Source organism: Oryx dammah, unplaced genomic scaffold, assembly GCF_014754425.2.
Source record: "Oryx dammah isolate SB20612 unplaced genomic scaffold, SCBI_Odam_1.1 HiC_scaffold_25, whole genome shotgun sequence".
Classification (NCBI taxonomy): domain Eukaryota; kingdom Metazoa; phylum Chordata; class Mammalia; order Artiodactyla; family Bovidae; genus Oryx; species Oryx dammah.
Window position 1 is genome coordinate 97,391,900 of NW_024070209.1, and position 17,529 is coordinate 97,409,428.

Sequence of the window (17,529 nt, forward strand, 5' to 3'; positions counted from 1 at the left end):
AGGGGCTCAGGGCCAAGGTCACGCAGCAAGGATAGAGGGGAAGCCAGGCCAGGGCACAGCTCTGCCTGACCATGAGCCCCTGAGAACCAGGACCTCACCTCCATCACCCAGCGTCCCCCGGCCTGGCACAGCCTGGGCCCAGCATACCCCTGTGTGAGGGGGATTTTCCACTGGAGCAAGGAGAGGGGCGCCAGCTGAAGTGGGTTTAGAGGGGCCCCTGACGAGGAACCGGAGTGGGAGGGGCTGGGGGCTCAAGGCTGGGGTGTCCACGCCCTGTGAATCAACCCTGATGGAAGCAAAGAAAAAAGAATAAAACTGAATGTCCTTGGAAACTCCTTTAGTGCTCGGCTGTCCATGAAAACAGGATAAAGTGGCTTCCTCTGCCTGTGCTCAGCCGGGCAGGGTGGAGGCGCTGAGCTCAGGCCAGGAAGGCCTCGAGTCAGGACGAGGCTGGGGCGGGGCTCTCGCTGGGGAGGGGGCTCCAGCTTGGCTACTTGAGGGCGTCCAGGTGGGTGCAGACCTGGGAGAAGACATTGTCCACAGAGCCTTCGGCGTTGACCTGTAGGGAGACGGGCCATTGAGGGCAGGATGCCTACGAGGCTTGATGAGGGGGTTGGGTGGACCCCACCAAGGCAGGGCGCTGACAACCCCCCACAGAGGCCAAGCCAGGCTCCCCAAGCTCAGCCACAGTGGGCAGCAGCCTCTTGTCCAACCAGTGAGGGAAACCAAGGCCCAATCAGGAGGGCTGTCCCAAGGTGACAGCAATTGGAGGCCACGCCAGTCAAAGACCCAGGTTTTCTCTTGAGCCCGCACCTTGCGAACAATGCCGCGTTTCTCGTAGAAGGCGATGACGGGCTCTGTGGCCTTGTAGTAGGTTTCCAGACGCTTCTTGATGGTCTCTTCGTTGTCGTCCACACGTCCGCTGGTCTCTCCGCGCTTCAGCAGCCGCTTGGTCATGGTCTCAGGGCCAGCGTCCACATACAGCAGTAGCGTGGGCTGTCCGATCTGTGGGCAGGGTGCTGTTTACAGAGGGTCCATTCCTGCCCCCTGGGGCCACCTTCTCCTCCACTTTCCACTTCTGAGGCCCACCTGAAACCCATCCATACCTTCCAGCCCTTCCCCAAGGCAGCCTGAGGAAGCTTGCTCAAACCCATCTGCCCTGCCCCTCCCCTGCTCACGCCTCTTCCACAGCTCCCCAGTGCCCTCGGGAGAAAGTCCTAACTCCTCACTTGACCTGCCCTCCTCATCTCGTGCTCCTCAAGACTTTGCTCTCCTGGCTTCGGCCACATGACCGGCTGTGGTTGGGCTCTCATCCCCTTCTTGCCAGGCCTCTGCTCATTCTGGGAACCTCAGTCAGAAACCCTTTCCCTCAACACCAAGGGCTCACCTTCTGATCTGAGCTAAAATCTCGTTCCTCTAGGGCAGTCTTCTCAGATGCCTCCTCCCCTGCCCCAACCACAGCCCTAGCTCTCTGGGATGCTCTCCCTGGTGGCTCAGACAGTAAAGAATCTGCCTGCAATGCAGGAGACTTGGGTTCGATCCCTGGGTAGGGAAGATCCCCTGGAGAAGGAAATGGCAACCCACTCCAGTATTCTTGCCTGGAGAATCCAGGCTATATAGTCCATGGGGTCTCAAAGAGTCAGACAAGACTGAGCGACTAACACGCTCTTTCACTTTCTTGCAATCAGTTACTTCTGCCTTGAGCTTGTCTCAGGAGTGTGTGTGTGTGTGTGTGCTCAGTTGCTTCAGACTGTGCAACCACATGGACCGTAGCCTACCAGGCTCCTCTGTCCATGGGATAATCCTAGCAAGAATACTGGAGTGGGTTGGGTTGCCATTGCCTCCTTCAAGGGATCTTCCCAACCCAGGGATTGAACCCTCTCTCTTGCAGCTCCTACATTGGTAGGGCAGAGCCATGGAGCCACCTGGGAAGCCTTGCCTCAAGAGGGCCTCTGGTTATTTACTTAACATCCCTCTCCCAGGCAGGCCTGGAGCCCCTGAGGGCTGGTAGATGCATCTTATACCTGCAGGGCTGACGGGAACCTGACAAAGGAACGAGGGCTGAGTGAAGGGGTGAGGGGCTGCTGAGCTCTGGGGGTTTTCAACAATGTCACTGTCATTGGAACAAACATTTCATCTGCGGAGAAGGTTTGGAAGGACCAGGTCGACCAGTCCTCCTTCAGTGAAGCCCAGGCGCCCCCTGGTGGCCAGAGCCAAGCAGACCAGGTGTTCAGAGGCTGGCCGACACGGTGGAGCCGGGCCCTGGGCCAAGTCCAGCACCCACGATATCACCCAAAACAGCCCCAGGAAGGATGGGGTCTTTCATTGACCACATTTTCTAGACGTGATTTTCACGGCCTGAAGTGACGTCACAAAGCTGGTACATCGGGACATGCTCAGGGGTGCCTGGCATTGGACTTCAGGACACATGACCTCCTAGCTCGAAGGAAGCCCAGCCAGTCTCCATCTCACAGATAGGGAAACTGAGTCCCAGGCCAGGATAGACACTTTCTTGAGGTCCTGCAGCCTCTTAGAGGTCGAGAAATACAGTGTTGGGACTCTCCTGGTGGTCCAATGGCTAAGACTCCTTACTCCTGATGAAGGGGGCTCAGGTTTGATCCCTGATCAGGGAACTAGAACCCATAAGCTGCAAATAAAAGCCCAAATGCTGCAATTAAAGATCCCGTGTGTTGCAACTAAGACCTAAATGAACGTCGACATTCTAGGAATCAGCAAACTAAAATGGACTGGAATGGGTGAATTTAACTCAGATGACCATCATATCTACTACTGCAGGCAGGAATTCCTCAGAAGAAATGGAGTAGCCATCATGGTCAACAAAAGAGTCCGAAATGCAGTACTTGGATGCAATCTCAAAAACGACAGAATGATCTCTGTTCGTTTCCAAGGCAAACCATTCAATATCACAGTAATCCAAGTCTATGCCCCAGCCAGTAATGCTGAAGAAGCTGAAGTTGAAAGGTTCTATGAAGACCTGCAAGATCTTTTAGAACTAACACCCAAAAAAGATGTCCTTTTCATCATAGGGGACTGGAATGCAAAAGTAGCAAGTCAAGAAACACCTGGAGTAACAGGCAAATTTGGCCTTGGAATGTGGAATGAAGCAGGGCAAAGACTAATAGAGTCACTGGTCATAGCAAACACCCTCTTCCAACAACACAAGGGAAGACTCTACACATGGACATCACCAGATGGTCAACACCAAAATCAGATTGATTACATTCTTTGCAGCCAAAGATGGAGAAGCTCTCTACAGTCAACAAAAACAAGACCGGGAGCTGACTGTGGCTCAGATCATGAACTCCTTATTACCAAATTCAGACTTAAATTGAAGAAAGTAGGGAAAACCACTAGACCATTCAGATATGACCTAAATCAAATCCCTTATGATTATACAGTGGAAGTAAGAAATAGATTTAAGGGCCTAGATCTGATAGATAGAGTGCCTGATGAACTATGGAATGAGGTTCATGACATTGTACAGGAGACAGGGATCAAGACCATCCCCATGGAAAAGAAATGCAAAAAAGCAAAATGGCTGTCTGGGGAGGCCTTACAAATAGCTGTGAAAAGAAGAGAAGCAAAAAGCAAAGGAGAAAAGGAAAGATATAAGCATCTGAATGCAGAGTTCCAAAGAATAGCAAGAAGAGATAAGAAAGCCTTCTTCAGCGATCAATGCAAAGAAATAGAGGAAAACAACAGAATGGGAAAGACTAGAGATCTCTTCAAGAAAATTAGAGATACCAAGGGAACATCTCATGCAAAGATGGGCTCAGTAAAGGACAGAAGTGGTAGGGACCCAACAGAAGCAGAAGATATTAAGAAGAGGTGGCAAGAATACACAGAAGAACTGTACAAAAAAGATTTTCACGACCCAGATAATCACGATGGTGTGATCACTCATCTAGAGCCAGACATCCTGGAATGTGAAGTCAAGTGGGCCTTGGAAAGCATCACTACGAACAAAGCTAGTGGAGGTGATGGAATTCCAGTGGAGATATTTCAAATCCTGAAAGATGATGCTGTGAAAGTGCTGCACTCAATATGCCAGCAAATTTGGAAAACTCAGCAGTGGCCACAGGACTGGAAAAGGTCAGTTTTCATTCCAATCTCAAAGAAAGGCAATGCCAAAGAATGCTCAAACTACCACACAATTGCACTCATCTCACATGCTAGTAAAGTAATGCTCAAAATTCTCCAAGCCAGGCGTCAGCAATACGTGAACTGTGAACTTCCTGATGTTCAAGCTGGTTTTAGAAAAGGCAGAGGAACCAGAGATCAAATTGCCAACATCTGCTGGATCATGGAAAAAACAAGAGAGTTCCAGAAAAACATCTTCTTCTGCGTTATAGACTATGCCAAAGCCTTTGACTGTGTGGATCACAATAAACTGTGGAAATTCTTCAAGAGATGGGAATACCAGACCACCTGACCTGCCTCTTGAGAAATCTACATGCAGGTCAGGAAGCAACAATTAGAACTGGACATGGAACAACAGATTGGTTTCAAATAGGAAAAGGAGTACGTCAAGGCTGTACCTTGCTTATTTAACTTCTATGCAGAGTACATCATGAGAAATGCTGGGCTGGAAGAAACACAAGCTGGAATCAAGATTGCCGGGAGAAATATCAATAACCTCAGATATGCAGATGACACCACCCTTATGGCAGAAAGTGAAGAGGAACTAAAAAGCCTCCTGATGAAAGTGAAAGTGGAGAGTGAAAAAGCTGGCTTAAAGCTCAACATTCAGAAAACGAAGATCATGGCATCCGGTCCCATCACTTCATGGAAAATAGATGGGGAAACAGTGGAAACAGTGTCAGACTTTATTTTGGGGGGCTCCAAAATCACTGCAGATGGTGATCGCAGCCATGAAATTAAAGGACGCTTACTCCTTGGAAGAAAAGTTATGACCAACCTAGATAGTATATTCAAAAGCAGAGACATTACTTTGCTGACTAAGGTCCGTCTAGTCAAGGCTATGGTTTTTCCTGTGGTCATGTATGGATGTGAGAGTTGGACTGTGAAGAAGGCTGAGCCCCAAAGAATTGATGCTTTTGAATTGTGGTGTTGGAGAAGACTCTTGAGAGTCCCTTGGACTGCAAGGAGATCCAACCAATCCATTCTGAAGGAGATCAGCCCTGGGATTTCTTTGGAAGGAATGATGCTAAAGCTGAAACTCCGGTACTTTGGCCACCTCACGTGAAGAGTTGACTCATTGGAAAAGATTCTGATGCTGAGAGGGATTGGGGGCAGGAGGAGAAGGGGACGACCCAGGATGAGATGGCTGGATGGCATCACCGACACGATGGACTTGAGTCTGAGTGAACTCCGTGAGTTGGTGATGGACAGGGAGGCCTGGCATGCTGTGATTCATGGGGTTGCAAAGAGTCGGACACGACTGAGCGACTGAACTGAACTGAAAGATCCTGTGTGTTGCAACTAAGATCTGCTGCTGCTGCTAAGTTGCTTCAGTCGTCTCCGACTCTGTGCAAGCCCATAGACGGCAGCCCACCAGGCTCCCCCATCCCTGGGATTCTCTAGGCAAGAATACTGGAGTGGGTTGCCATTTCCTTCTCCAATGCATGAAAGTGAAAAGTCAAAGTGAAGATGCTCAGTCATGTCCGACTCTTCGCGACCCCATGGACTGCAACCTACCAGGTTCCTCCATCCATGGGATTTTCCAGGCAAGAGTACTGGAGTGGGGTGCCACTGCCTTCTCCAACTAAGACCTAGAGCAGCCAAAAAAATTTTTTTAAAGAAATATGGTGGGACTTCCCTGGTGGTCCAGTGGCTAAAACTCGCCGCTCCCAATGCAGGGAGCCTGGGTTCAATCCCTGGTCAGGGAACTGGATCCCACATGCTGCAACTAAGACTCGATGCAGCCAAATAAAATAAATTAAAATAAATAAATAATAAAGATAAAATTACTTAAAAAAAAAAAAAGAAATATGGTATATTCCTACTGGGTGAGGCTCAAAGCTGTGGAAGCCCAAAGATGGCTCAGTCTCACAGACATGGGCAGTGGAGATGGAAGTCTGTCCTACCCCAGCCCCCTAAGATGTCAGGTCCTCCCCATATATGGCCCTGCTGCTGAGAATTGCCCCTGAGTCCCCATCCTTCCTTGCTGACCTCTCCCTCCTCCTAGGAACTCGCAGTTTCCTGTTTCCCCATATGGCCTGTGACGTCAGAGATACTGGCATATATCAGAGGTGTGTCTATGTGTGCACACTTGTGTGTGTGTGTACATCTGTGTGTGTGTACATGTGTACAATCTCTGTGTATACCTGAGTACATCTCTGTGTATGTGTACGTGTGTATGTATGCCTCTGGCCTTGTGCACATGTGTCTGTCGGTACATGCGTGTACATGAACCTGTGCTTGTCTGTACCTGTGGTCACCTGCCTGTACATGTGTGTGTTTGGGTGAGGTGTTCCCACCCTGGAGAAGATACTCCTGGAGGGCACTTGTGCCAGGCAGCCCAGAGCCCTCCTCCTCGAGGCTGTCTCTGTCCAGCCAGACTTCCTGTGGTGCCTAGAAGGGGACTAGACTCCCGCCATGGCATTCAAGACCTCAGCCAGGCCTGAACCTCCCTCCCCACGGTACTCCGAGTTGCCCTGCCCCACAGATTCTGTTCTCCCCACATCCCCTGACCTTCCATGCTGCTTCCTACCCCTCTGACTGTGTGTTCACAGGGTGCCAAGCCCCACTTTTGAAGGGTGCATTCTCTCTAACCCTCATGCTACCTTTCAAGGATAACATCTGTCCCCATTTTGCAGTTGGAGACACGGAGGTTCAGAGAGGCAGCATGATTGGCCCAAGTCCTCAAACAGCTGAACGGGAACCCGTGGCCAGGTTTGTGAACTCCTCAGCCTGCTGCCTCCTCATTTCCTCTAGACTTCAGAAAGGCCTCCAGAGAGTCATCCTGGGCTTCCTCCTTGCCCACCCTGGCACCATCCGACGGTCAGTCTATCTCTCTGTCGTCTCAGAACTGCCCATCACGGCAGCTCCTGCCTGTCCGCTTGGTGTCACAGCTCCCCCGGGTTGCACTTACCCTCCGCTCAAACTCCTCCCCCTGCTGCACTTCCCGGGGGTAGCCGTCGATCAGGAAGCCTTTGGAAGTATCTACCTTGGCTACCATGGCATCTCGGAGCATGTCCAGCACTGTCTCCTGGGGGCGCAGCAAAAGAAGGGAGGGTCATGAGCCCCTCTTCTCCAGGCCCCATTCGAGCCCCTGCACATGCTGCCCCACAGTCAGAAACGCTCTCTGCCCTAACAGATTCCCCAAACAAGCCACCTTCTCCAGGAAGCCTTCTCTGAACTGCGAAGATGTAATTGATTGATCGGGCCATTCATTTATTCATCCATTCATTTCTTCATTCACTCAATAATATGACCGGGTCCCTCCTTCCAGCCTCCTGTCTGAGCCCTGAGGACACAGGTCTGAACAAAGCAGACCTTCCCTGTCCTCAGCACACTCACAGTCTGCTAAGGGGACAGACCATCACACAGTTCGTTTATAGTTTCCAAGAATGACATGGGCTATATACTGGCAGAGCAGTGGGGGCGACTGGAGTCTAAAGTGGGGGGCGGGTCTTGGCCCAAATCTGAGGGAGTCAGCAAGGTCTGAAAGCTGAGGAAGAAGGAACATTCCAGGCAGGAAGGAGTGTGATGAATGTGAGGGGATAGAAAGGCCAGGGTGCAGGGAGGGTGGAGAGTTGGGGCTGGGGGTGAAGACGGGGGGGTGTGGGGAGGGGCGCTGAGGGGGTCGGCAGGCAGGTCCTGGAGGCTCTTGGGAGCTTCTGGAAGGAATTTTCTGCCAACAGCAATGAGGACTCTCAGGGGGGTTCAGAGCCAGGGAAGGTCATGGCCATCCCTGCTGGTGTGCCATGGGCTTTGCTGGCTGGTGTCCACGCAGGGCCACCACTGCTCCCCAACCCTCACCCCGCCAGGGCCCACTCACCAGTGGCACCAGCTGCCCCTTCTCCATGATTTCTGACAGCATCTTGCCCCTAGCCGAGCCCGAGCTGACCTCAGCCCGCAGGAGGTCTCCGGTGGAGAGATGGGTGTAGCCGTACTTCTGCACAATCTTCTCACACTGGGTGCCCTTCCCCGAGCCGGGCCCGCCTGCAAGCGCCCACCCATTCAGAAGCCCCGAGAAACAGGACCCCTGCAGGGACGGGGGTGTTTGCCCGGGCCACCCAGCAAGGAGGGGGGCAGAGCCCAGGGTGCCCCCCAGGCCCAGGCTCCCACCGGGAGGCCTTTGAAGCTGCGCCCTTCTTCCTGCCTCACCCGCCTGCCTTGGACTCACCCACCACAAAGATGATCTTGGTTTTCTTCAGCTTCTCTGTGGGAGAGAAGAGGGGAGCGGAGCTCAGTGAGTCACTGGACAAGGAGCCAGAGGCACCTCTGAGGTCCCAGGCCTGTGCTGAGCCCCAGGCAGAGGGACGGACACTGCTCATGTTCGCGTCAGAGAGGCAAATGAGTCAGCCTGGAGCGAAGGATACAGGCCGAGGGAAATGCAGAGACCAAGACAGGCCAGGGGGGTGAGGCTGATCCAGGTGGAGAGACCCGCAGGGACCAAGGCCTGGAAGTCACGGGCTCTGCACAGGCCGTGAGGGTGATGCTCAGGGCCTTGGACGCCCACCCTCACGGCCCCTCCCTGTGGGCGGCTGGACCAAGGCGCCAGGTCACCTCTGGCTCTAGAGTCTTCCATGATGCGGGGGTCTGTCACCGAGCAGCAGGCCCCCATGGTCCTGGTCTGCTGTGTCCCCCAGCCTTCCCCACTCAGGCTCTGGGCCTGCCCATCGCCTGCCTCCCCTAGGCGGTACCAGTGTGGAGTTGGCAACCACAACATGCGTTGCCCTGGAGACAGTTGCTGGGGAAGAGGGCTGTGGTGGGCACATGGAACCCTTGCTAAGAGAGGGCAGGAGGGAGCTTGCGTTTCAACCTCCACCTCAGAACTCTGCTGGACCGCAGCCCCACCATACAGAAGGGACTGAGGCCTGGAGGCAGGCGCCTGCGGGGACTGGGGCTGGGGCCTCTTTCCAAGCTGCCCGGGTTTCCCTGCCTCTCAGGGAAGCAGGAGCTCGCTGTGTGCCAATGGGGAGGTGAGCTTGGCAAGCTCCTGGGGGTCTTGAGGAGCTGCTAGAATGACTTCCGTGGGCTTTCATCGTCTGCGGCCATGTGAAAGGGTACAAGCCTGGGAGTGGGGTGGGGGCGCCCACACAGCCCAGCGACACCTATGTTCAGAGACCTGGGGGTGGAAGGATGACTATTAGCCTCAGGCGGCAGCAGCAGCCGGGCCCACTGGGCTCCTTTAAGAGCCGCCTTGGGCCAGGACCCAGCGCCAGGGATGGGATGGGTGGTGTCGCCAAGAGGCGGGCCAGCCGGGCGCTCTGCCCACGTCTCCCTGCAGGACCCAGCCCGCAGGAGCCAGGAGGGCCCAAGACACCCTGAAGACTCAACCCCACTGCTCCGGGAGAGGGGCAGGAGCGTGTCCTTGTTTGCCTTGGCATTTGCACGCCTGGGGCCTCTCCGCAGGGCAGGCCTTCCCTTACCAGCGCTGCGCCCCCCTCCAGAAAGAGCCAGAGATTCAGCTCTATAAATACCAGTGTAGGAGGTGAGCTATGGGGCCCTGAGAAGCCTCAAGGAAGCCTCATTCCTTCTAAAATTAATCTTGGAGCTGGTACATCGTGCGAGAGGCCCGAGAGGCCCGAGAAAGATGCTGGAGGCCCCCAGACAGGTCCCTCTGGCAGCTCCAGAGCTACCTCCAAACCGTCCCCACATGTCTCCCAAAAGCACACCCTTTTAACAGATGGTCACACTGAGGCCCAGGCTGTGAGCAGGCAAGGAGAGGCGTTTCCATACCTTCCATCCTGCTGTGATCTGGGCAGCCGAGTCAGCGCTCTGTAAGACAAGGGCACAGGCAGACAAGTGAGGGGGATTTCTCAGACACCCAGCCTCTGACCCCAGCCAGCCCCCCAAGGTGAGGGCCAAGCCCTGGCCTGGTCTTCTGAGGATGGAGGGGCCGCTGAGGGCAAGGGAGGCCCAGGAGGCTGGGAGATCTTAGCAAAGTCACCTTTCGTTGAGGTGCCTCCACTGCCTCACCTGGCTCACGCAGGGCAGGCAGCAGCCCCTCCTGCCCACCCAACAGCGAGGGCGACAGCCAGAGGCATAAGCAGCGGCTCCTGCAAGGGCTGAACTGTTTCCCTCCCAAGTCCCGGAAAACAGGCCCTGGGGCTTGCGTCTGCCTGACACCTTGACAACGCTCCCCAGAGCAGGAGGAAAGCCCGGGAGGCAGGAAGGTGTCCTCATCTAGGAGGGGTTTGGACCAGGATGCTCAAAGGGACACAGAGGCCCGAGGGCAGAGAGCTGTGAGTCTGTACTTGGTCCACAGCCTGCACGATTCTCAACTGAGCGGGTCCCCCGGCTCCCGCCCCTGTAATGTTGCACCCAACACCTGAATGCCCTTCCCCAAGGAGCTATTGTTGAGCACTCAGTTCAGGTCCCACCTCCTTCAGGAAGCCTTCCTGGACTCTGCCCTCCACTCCCACACTGGCAGGTGACCAGCCTCCAGCATCGCACATACCACGCTGTACTGGGTCTCTCTGCTGTACTGCAGCAGAGTTGGGTGGAAGGCCCAACTTCCACCCCGACATGGCCCCTGCTCCCTCTCTGCCTGAGGACCTTGCACCCCACTTTCCCCTCAGCTTGTCAATCAAGCCCAGTGCCTCTTGGGACCCCACCCCTCTGCATCCACAGCTCAGAGGTCTCCCTCCCTCTCCCCTTCCCATCAGTCTCTCTGGAGTTGCCACGACACATCTTTGGCTCCCACTTCTTCACTCCTCGCCCCCAGCCCTCCCCAAGGCTCCCAGCAACCACCACAGACCTTTTTGCCTTAACGTTTGACCCTGAAGCCTGGGCCAGCATTCCTTCTGCCTGGGACCCCTGCCCAGTGCCCCTACTCTGCCCTCTCACTGTTGGCCTCAGGTGCCCTGGACCCTCACCTCTGCCCAGCCAGCCCAGGCCTCTCTCCCCAGCCTCCCACAAACACAGCCCCTGGACAGGCCCAAAGACCCCAGAGAGCCCCAGCCTCTAAACAGCCCTTACATCATCCAAGCCACATGCTCTATCGCCCAGCCAGAGGCTCCGGTCAGCATGAACGCCCTTCTCCCCACCCACCTCCACCCCACACAAGCACGTCCCAGCCCTCTCGCTCCAGAACTTCCCTCCAGTCTGTATCCTCACCGCCACTTCCTTGTTCCAAGCAGGGAAACTGGCCACTTCCTGGCCTCCCATGGGCCTCCCCACCTCCACACCCCACCAGGCAACCTGCAGGATTTTCTCTGACAAGCATCAAACCACATCCTTGCCTGCTTGAAACACTTCCACCTGAGGCCCCCTCCATCCCCCAAATAAACCATAACGTAGCTGACCGAGCCCAGCAATCTGGCCCCTTGGGAACCCTCCCCTGGGGGCCGCTGCTCGAACTGCCTGAAGCTCCCTCACTCACCACAATCGTGTCCCACCTGCAGGTCCCAGCTAATGTTGCACCCAACACCTGAATGCCCTTCCCCAAGGAGCTATTGTTGAGGACTCAGTTCAGGTCCCACCTCCTTCAGGAAGCCTTCCTGGACTCTGCCCTCCACTCCCACGCTGGCAGGTGACCGGCCTCCAGCATTGCACACACCACACTGTACTGAGCCTCTCTGCTGTACTGCAGGCCTGTGTCCCACCCCTCCGGGCCGGGCCCTGGCTGAGCATAGGGCTGGGGCCTCACTCCATCCTCACAGCCATCTTGGGAGGGGAGTGAGGCTTGGGGAGGAGGAGAGACCTGCTCCAGGGCCTGGCTGGGGTCACACTGGGGGCGGCGTTCGCTGCTGCCCTGGGCCTGGCATCTGCTAGGTCCTTCAGCAGCTTGCTGACCATCCTGCCTCCCGTGGGGTGTGAGCTATCGCCTCTTTCCTGCTGAGTGTGCTGAAGGAACGCTAAGAGCTGCCAGTGGCCCATCCCTGCTGGTGGGGAGGGAGAGGGTCCCCCTGGCCAGGGACAGCCTGCGGTGACGCCCTGAGGAGTGGCCTGGACCCCGACCCCACCCCGCCCCGCCCCCTCCTGGTAACCTAAGCCCCTCTGCCCTGCTGGCACCTGCCGCTTCTTGGTCCAAAATAACTTGTGTTGTGAGGAGTCCTCACAGAGGCCAAGGGTCCAGGGCAGAGTTGGGTTACGGCCTCAGCACCCAGGCCTTATAAGGGCCCCAGGTCAGGACCACGGCAACTCCTCACATGACTGGGTGGCCTGCTGAGGGGCCCGGAAGGCCGAGGCCCAAAGGGACCGCGACTTCACCTCAATCACAAGGCAAGACCAGGGCAAGAGCCAGGCCTCCCAGCTCCTGACCTGAAGCAGCCTTCTCAGTGGTTGGCAACTGGTTAGGGTTCAAGTCCCAACTCTTATCACTCAGCTGTGTGACCTTGGGCAACTGGGGTCCCCTCTCTGGGTACGAGCCCCCAAGCCCAGTCCAGCTGCTGCTGGAGGGTCCCAGGTAGGTAGCTGAATGGCACTCAGGAAAGGCCCCACGGGCTGGCTCAGGGCTCCCTCTGAGCCTCTGCCCTTTCAGGAGGCTGGGGCAGGGGGCCAAACATCCAGGGGGCTTCCCGTCCCCCCAGCACTCAAAATGACATGCCAGGATAGGTCTTCCCGACACCTAGGCTGACCCTTCCCAGGTCCTGGGGCAGGGAGCCCAGCCACAGCTCTCCTCCCAGGCCCCCAGCTGAGACGGGCCAAGGGCAGGGACCTGGAGCCCCAGGAGTGCCAGCGGGACAAAGGGGTGACTGTCACGGAGGCCAGGAGGGACAGCAACACACACACACACACACACCCATCCACAGGACACACACAGTGTGGCACAGACACCCAGTGCAGAACCTGGGGAATACCGCCAGGCAGATACTTACAGATCACAAGCCGGGATCCGAACACAACCACACGAAGCCTGAGGAGACCCCGACACACACACACACAATCCCCCCAGGTGCAGCTTCCCCGCTCCCGGCAGGGGTGCCCCCCCCCACCAACACACGTGCACAAGCACACACACGGGCACACACTGACCTGGGGGAAGGGTGAGGGTGGGCACAGGGGCCAGTGCGTGCCCTGCCTGTCCTCGCCAGCCGCCCGCCCGCAAAGGCGACTATTTATAAGGCTGTCAGCAGCGCGCAGCATGCTGGGAGCCAGCACTCCGTGATGGCAGGGAGGGAGGGAGGGAGGGAGGCAGGCAGGGAGGGAGAGCGGACCGGGAAGGGAGGGGGCACTGGACTGGAGCGGAGCCCTGATGGGAAGCCAGGCCATGCACACCTAGGTGGCCGTGCCTGCACACACTTACTGCACTGTACAGCTTCCCGAGGGTGTTTCTTTCCTCTCTTACTTCCACTGTACTTGCACCGCTCCAGGGGGACCGGACCGGGCTTCTTCTATGACCGCTGGGGAAGCTGATGCCCAGAGAGGAGAGGCTCCTTGCACAAAATCCCACAGCGAATCGATGGCAGAGAGAGAGGCCAGAACTGGGGTGGAGGGGACCAAGGCATGTGTTCTGGGGGCTTTGCTGTCCAGACAAGCCCCCAGCCCCTCCTCAGATCCTGCCCCTAAGTCTCTGGGCCAACAGCCACCAAGAATTCCTCCTCCTCTGTTGGAAGGGGCCTCAAGCGCTTCTCTGGGACTGTAACTCCCCAGAACTCCAAAGATCACCCATATACCCAACTCCCAACCAGTGGCTGGGCGCATGTGCATGCTCAGTGGTGTCCAACTCTTTCTAACCCCAGGGACTGTAGGCCACCAGCCTCCTCTGTCCATGGGATTTTCCAGGTAAGAACACTGGAGTGGGCTGCCATTCCCCTCGCCAGGGGCTCTTCCTGACCCAGGGATCGAACCTGCGTCTCCTGCTTGGCAGGCAGATTCTTTACCATCTGAGCAAGTGGTAGTGTAGAGATTATTTAAAACACAAAAACAGCCCTGCCCCCATGCAGCTGCCAGGCAGTTCCCAGTGAGGCCAACTTGAGGATGTGGGACATTAAGAATGCTGTGGGCACAAATGGGGACTGATAGTCCTGATGCAAAGAACAGCTCCCATTAATGAGGCTCACTGGGCACCTGGTGCTGGGCAGAGCACTGGACTCAGACCACATCTGCAATCCTTAAACACAAAGAAGGAAAATGAGGGTCACAGCTGTAAAAAAGCTTGCCTGGGGTTCCCAGGTAGAGAGCAAAGTATTTACCCAGCATTTTTCACGAGACAGGGACACAGCAATAGTTGCTCAATGAAGTAGCAGAGCAGAGAGCCTAGGACCACGTAGCTTCAAACCTCATGCACTTGACTGCTAGACCATATCACGACCTTGAAGGCAGCAGCCCCAGATGGTACAGTGAGTTGAATCTGGAACTTGTCTTGCAGGCACTAGGGAGCCACGGAAGGTGTTTAAGCGAGAGGGTAAGACTCTCAGGAGAGTGAGGTCACCTTAGATGGTGGCTTCTTTTTAGCAACAGCAGCAGCCTGGATACAAGGAGGCTTGGATCTAATCCCAACACTGCCACCTGTGACATCAGACAAGGCTCTTACTCATTGGGATTTTAGTTTCCCCGTCTGTGGGAGGGGTGAGTCATGGGTCAGACAATCTACCCTAGAAATTGTTTGAAAGGCCCTCTCGAAAGCTGTAGGTGGTGGTGTGCATGGGCGCAACCTTTGGGGAAAGCAAATTGATGATGTCAACCATCCATGTGACTCTCTGCTCTTGGGAATCCCACAAGTGGGCACAGAACATGTGCAGACCAACTGATAGGAGGGGCAATGGTACAGACAGTCGGGGTGGGGAGCTGGCAGCCGCCCTAGAGTCAGCGAAAGAAGGGAAGCTGGAGGTCTATGTAGCTAGTGGGCAAGAGGAAGAGGCTAAGGGCCCAGCTGCACTGATCTTATCCCACCTGAGTGAAAATAATTCTGAACGTGTGTGTGTGGCATAAAATCTAGCCCTATAATTTTTTTTCTCCATTTTAATATCTCTGAAACTGGTTTTGCTTGTTTAATATTTATTTATTAGGCTGTGCCTGGTCTTAGTTGTGGCACCTGGGGTCTTCGATCTGTGCTGCTACACACAGGGTCTTTAACTGCTGCATGTGAACTCTGAATTGTGGCAAGAGAGATCTAGTTCCCTGACCAGGGATCGACCCTAGATGCCCTGCATTGGAAGTGTGGAGTCTTAGCCACTGGGCCACCAGGGAAGTCATTGAAATAGTTTTGTCGTATAATTGAATCAATAGTATCTGTTTTTTTTTTCAGCTTTTTTCTTTATTTATTTGGCTTTTCTGGGTCTTATTTTCAGCCCATGGGATCTTTGCTCTTTAGCTGTGGCATGCAAACTCTTAGTTGCAACAGGTGGGATCTAGTTCCCCAACCAGGGATTGAACCTGGGCCCCCTGCACTGGGAGCGCAGAGTCTCAGACACATAACCACCAGGGAAGTCCCTGAAATAGCTCTTATAATCAAATCAGTGGTATCTTAAAGCTGATGAACTAAAGCAAAACAAAGAGAGCAAGTGTGGGCACAGGATCCTCTGAGTGAAGGCGGGACTTTCACTTCTGCCTTAAAGGCTTCGAAACCCATTTCTTAAATACGACAAGTATCTATAGATGTACCTTGAGGACATTAGCCTAAGTGAAATAAGCCAGTCACAAAAAGACAAATATTGTATGATTCTATTTATACAAAGGATCTCAAGCAGTCAAATTTGTAGAAACAGAAAGTAAGAGTGATGGTTACCAGGGGCGGAGGGGACAGGGAAATTCAGAGCAGTTGTTTAATAGGCTTAGAGTTTCAGATATGCAAGATGAAAAAGTTCTGGGGTCTGTTTCACAACGGAAAAAAAAAAGCAATGTAAATATACTTAATACTACTAAACCGTGCACTTAAAAAAGGGTAAGTGGTAAATCTTATGTTTTTTTTTTTTTACCACAATAAAAAAAAGTTTTGAAATCTTACAGACTGAACAAAAAATATATTAGGCACCTGTTTTCATTATTTCCTTTGCATATGATCTACGGGTTTTCCACCAGTGCTGAGATATTAAAAGTTTCAGGATTTTTTTTTTCCCAGCTACAATCTAAAGAAAGAAAAAAGAGAGAGAGAAGACAGGAGGAAGGGAGGGAAGCAAGGGGGAAGTAGGGAAGGAGAAAAAGGAAGGGAAGGAGGGAGGGAAATGAGAAAGGTACATGGAAGACAAATCTGGACGTTTGAACTGTCACCAGGGAGTAGAACTGGGTGACCCCCTTGCTTTCTATCTTACGGTGTTTGTATGTTAAGTTAGTCGCTCAGTTGTGCCCAACTCGGCAACATCACGGACCATAGTCTGCCAGGCTCCTGTGTCTGTGGGTTTCTCCAGGCAACAATACTGAAGTGGGTTGCCATCCCTTCTCCAGAGGATCTTCCTGACCCAGAGATCAAACCTGGGCCTCCTGCATTGCAGGCAGATTCTTTACCATCTGAGACACCAGGGAAGCTCATCATGTTTGTATAGTTCAAGTTATTTTAAAACATAAAAAAATACCTAAAATATAACCATACAGAATGAAACCAATTAAAAAAATTTTTTTGAAAATACTCTAGCTAAAAAAGAATTCCAATGAGCCAGCATCAGGGGACACATCTGAGGCAGCCACTCTTTGAGGGGCACAGCTGGATCCACACGTCCAGCACATGGGGCTGGGGTGTGGAGCTGCCCTGAACGGGCCTGGCCAGACAGCAGAGCATCCGCAGGAAGCAGCTGGAGTGGCTGCTTCAAGCAGCGCATATGAGGTTGGCAGCGGGTGGGAGATGCCCCCTCCCCTAAAGAGGGGTGAGGGGTATGGGCACCTCAGAGGGGTACCTGGGTAGAAGGGTCCACAGGAGGGCCCTGAATCCCCAACTTGGGGGTGGACTTGCTCCTGACCACAGTGGGAAGCCAGTGAAGGTTTCAGAGCAAAGCCGGCCATAATGAGGTGGCTTCAGGAAGCCAAGTTTGGCCAAGAGTGGCCCTGTCTCGGTTGGGTCTGTTCTGAGGAGGTAAGAGCACTGGGCGGTTGAGGACTAGACCCCAGGCCTCTTGCTCTCAACATCTTCCATCAAAGTCCTACTTGCTGATTCTGAACTGGGCTATCCCAGGGTCCCCCGCTAGCAACCAACCCCTCTTGACTCCCTCCTGCTGGCATCCCCTTTGTGCCACTGGTAGGGAGACAGGAGACCCACAGCATTCTGGAAGAAATCCCGTCCCCCGCACCCCCGAAACCTCTGCCTGGACCCTGATTCCCAGCAGCCTTTACCTGGGGCTGGAAGTGTGTCACGTCCCCGTATCCCCTTCCCAGGCAGATCCCTAGGCTCCCCCCATGTAATGACTTTGCTGGGAGTCCCGTCCCTCGGATACACCCGCCACCACCATCATTAATGTCTGGTCATCCCGGGCCCGGACTCCAGGCCTCCCAGCCGCCTTC

The 17,529-nt window shown here is 54.5% G+C and overlaps 1 protein-coding gene across 1 annotated transcript; it reads right to left on the minus strand.

Annotated features, from left to right (window-relative positions):
• Window positions 1-320: 320 nt before the first annotated feature.
• AK1 (adenylate kinase 1) lies at window positions 321-13,376 on the minus strand. Its single transcript, XM_040225232.1, has 7 exons — window positions 13,132-13,376; window positions 9,892-9,930; window positions 8,333-8,368; window positions 7,985-8,148; window positions 7,076-7,192; window positions 814-1,005; window positions 321-559 (listed from the first exon to the last, which is right to left on the minus strand). Exons 2-7 carry the CDS (start codon window positions 9,896-9,898, stop codon window positions 491-493), a joined length of 585 nt encoding a protein of 194 aa, XP_040081166.1. The 5' UTR covers window positions 9,899-9,930; window positions 13,132-13,376; the 3' UTR covers window positions 321-490.
• Window positions 13,377-17,529: the final 4,153 nt, after the last annotated feature.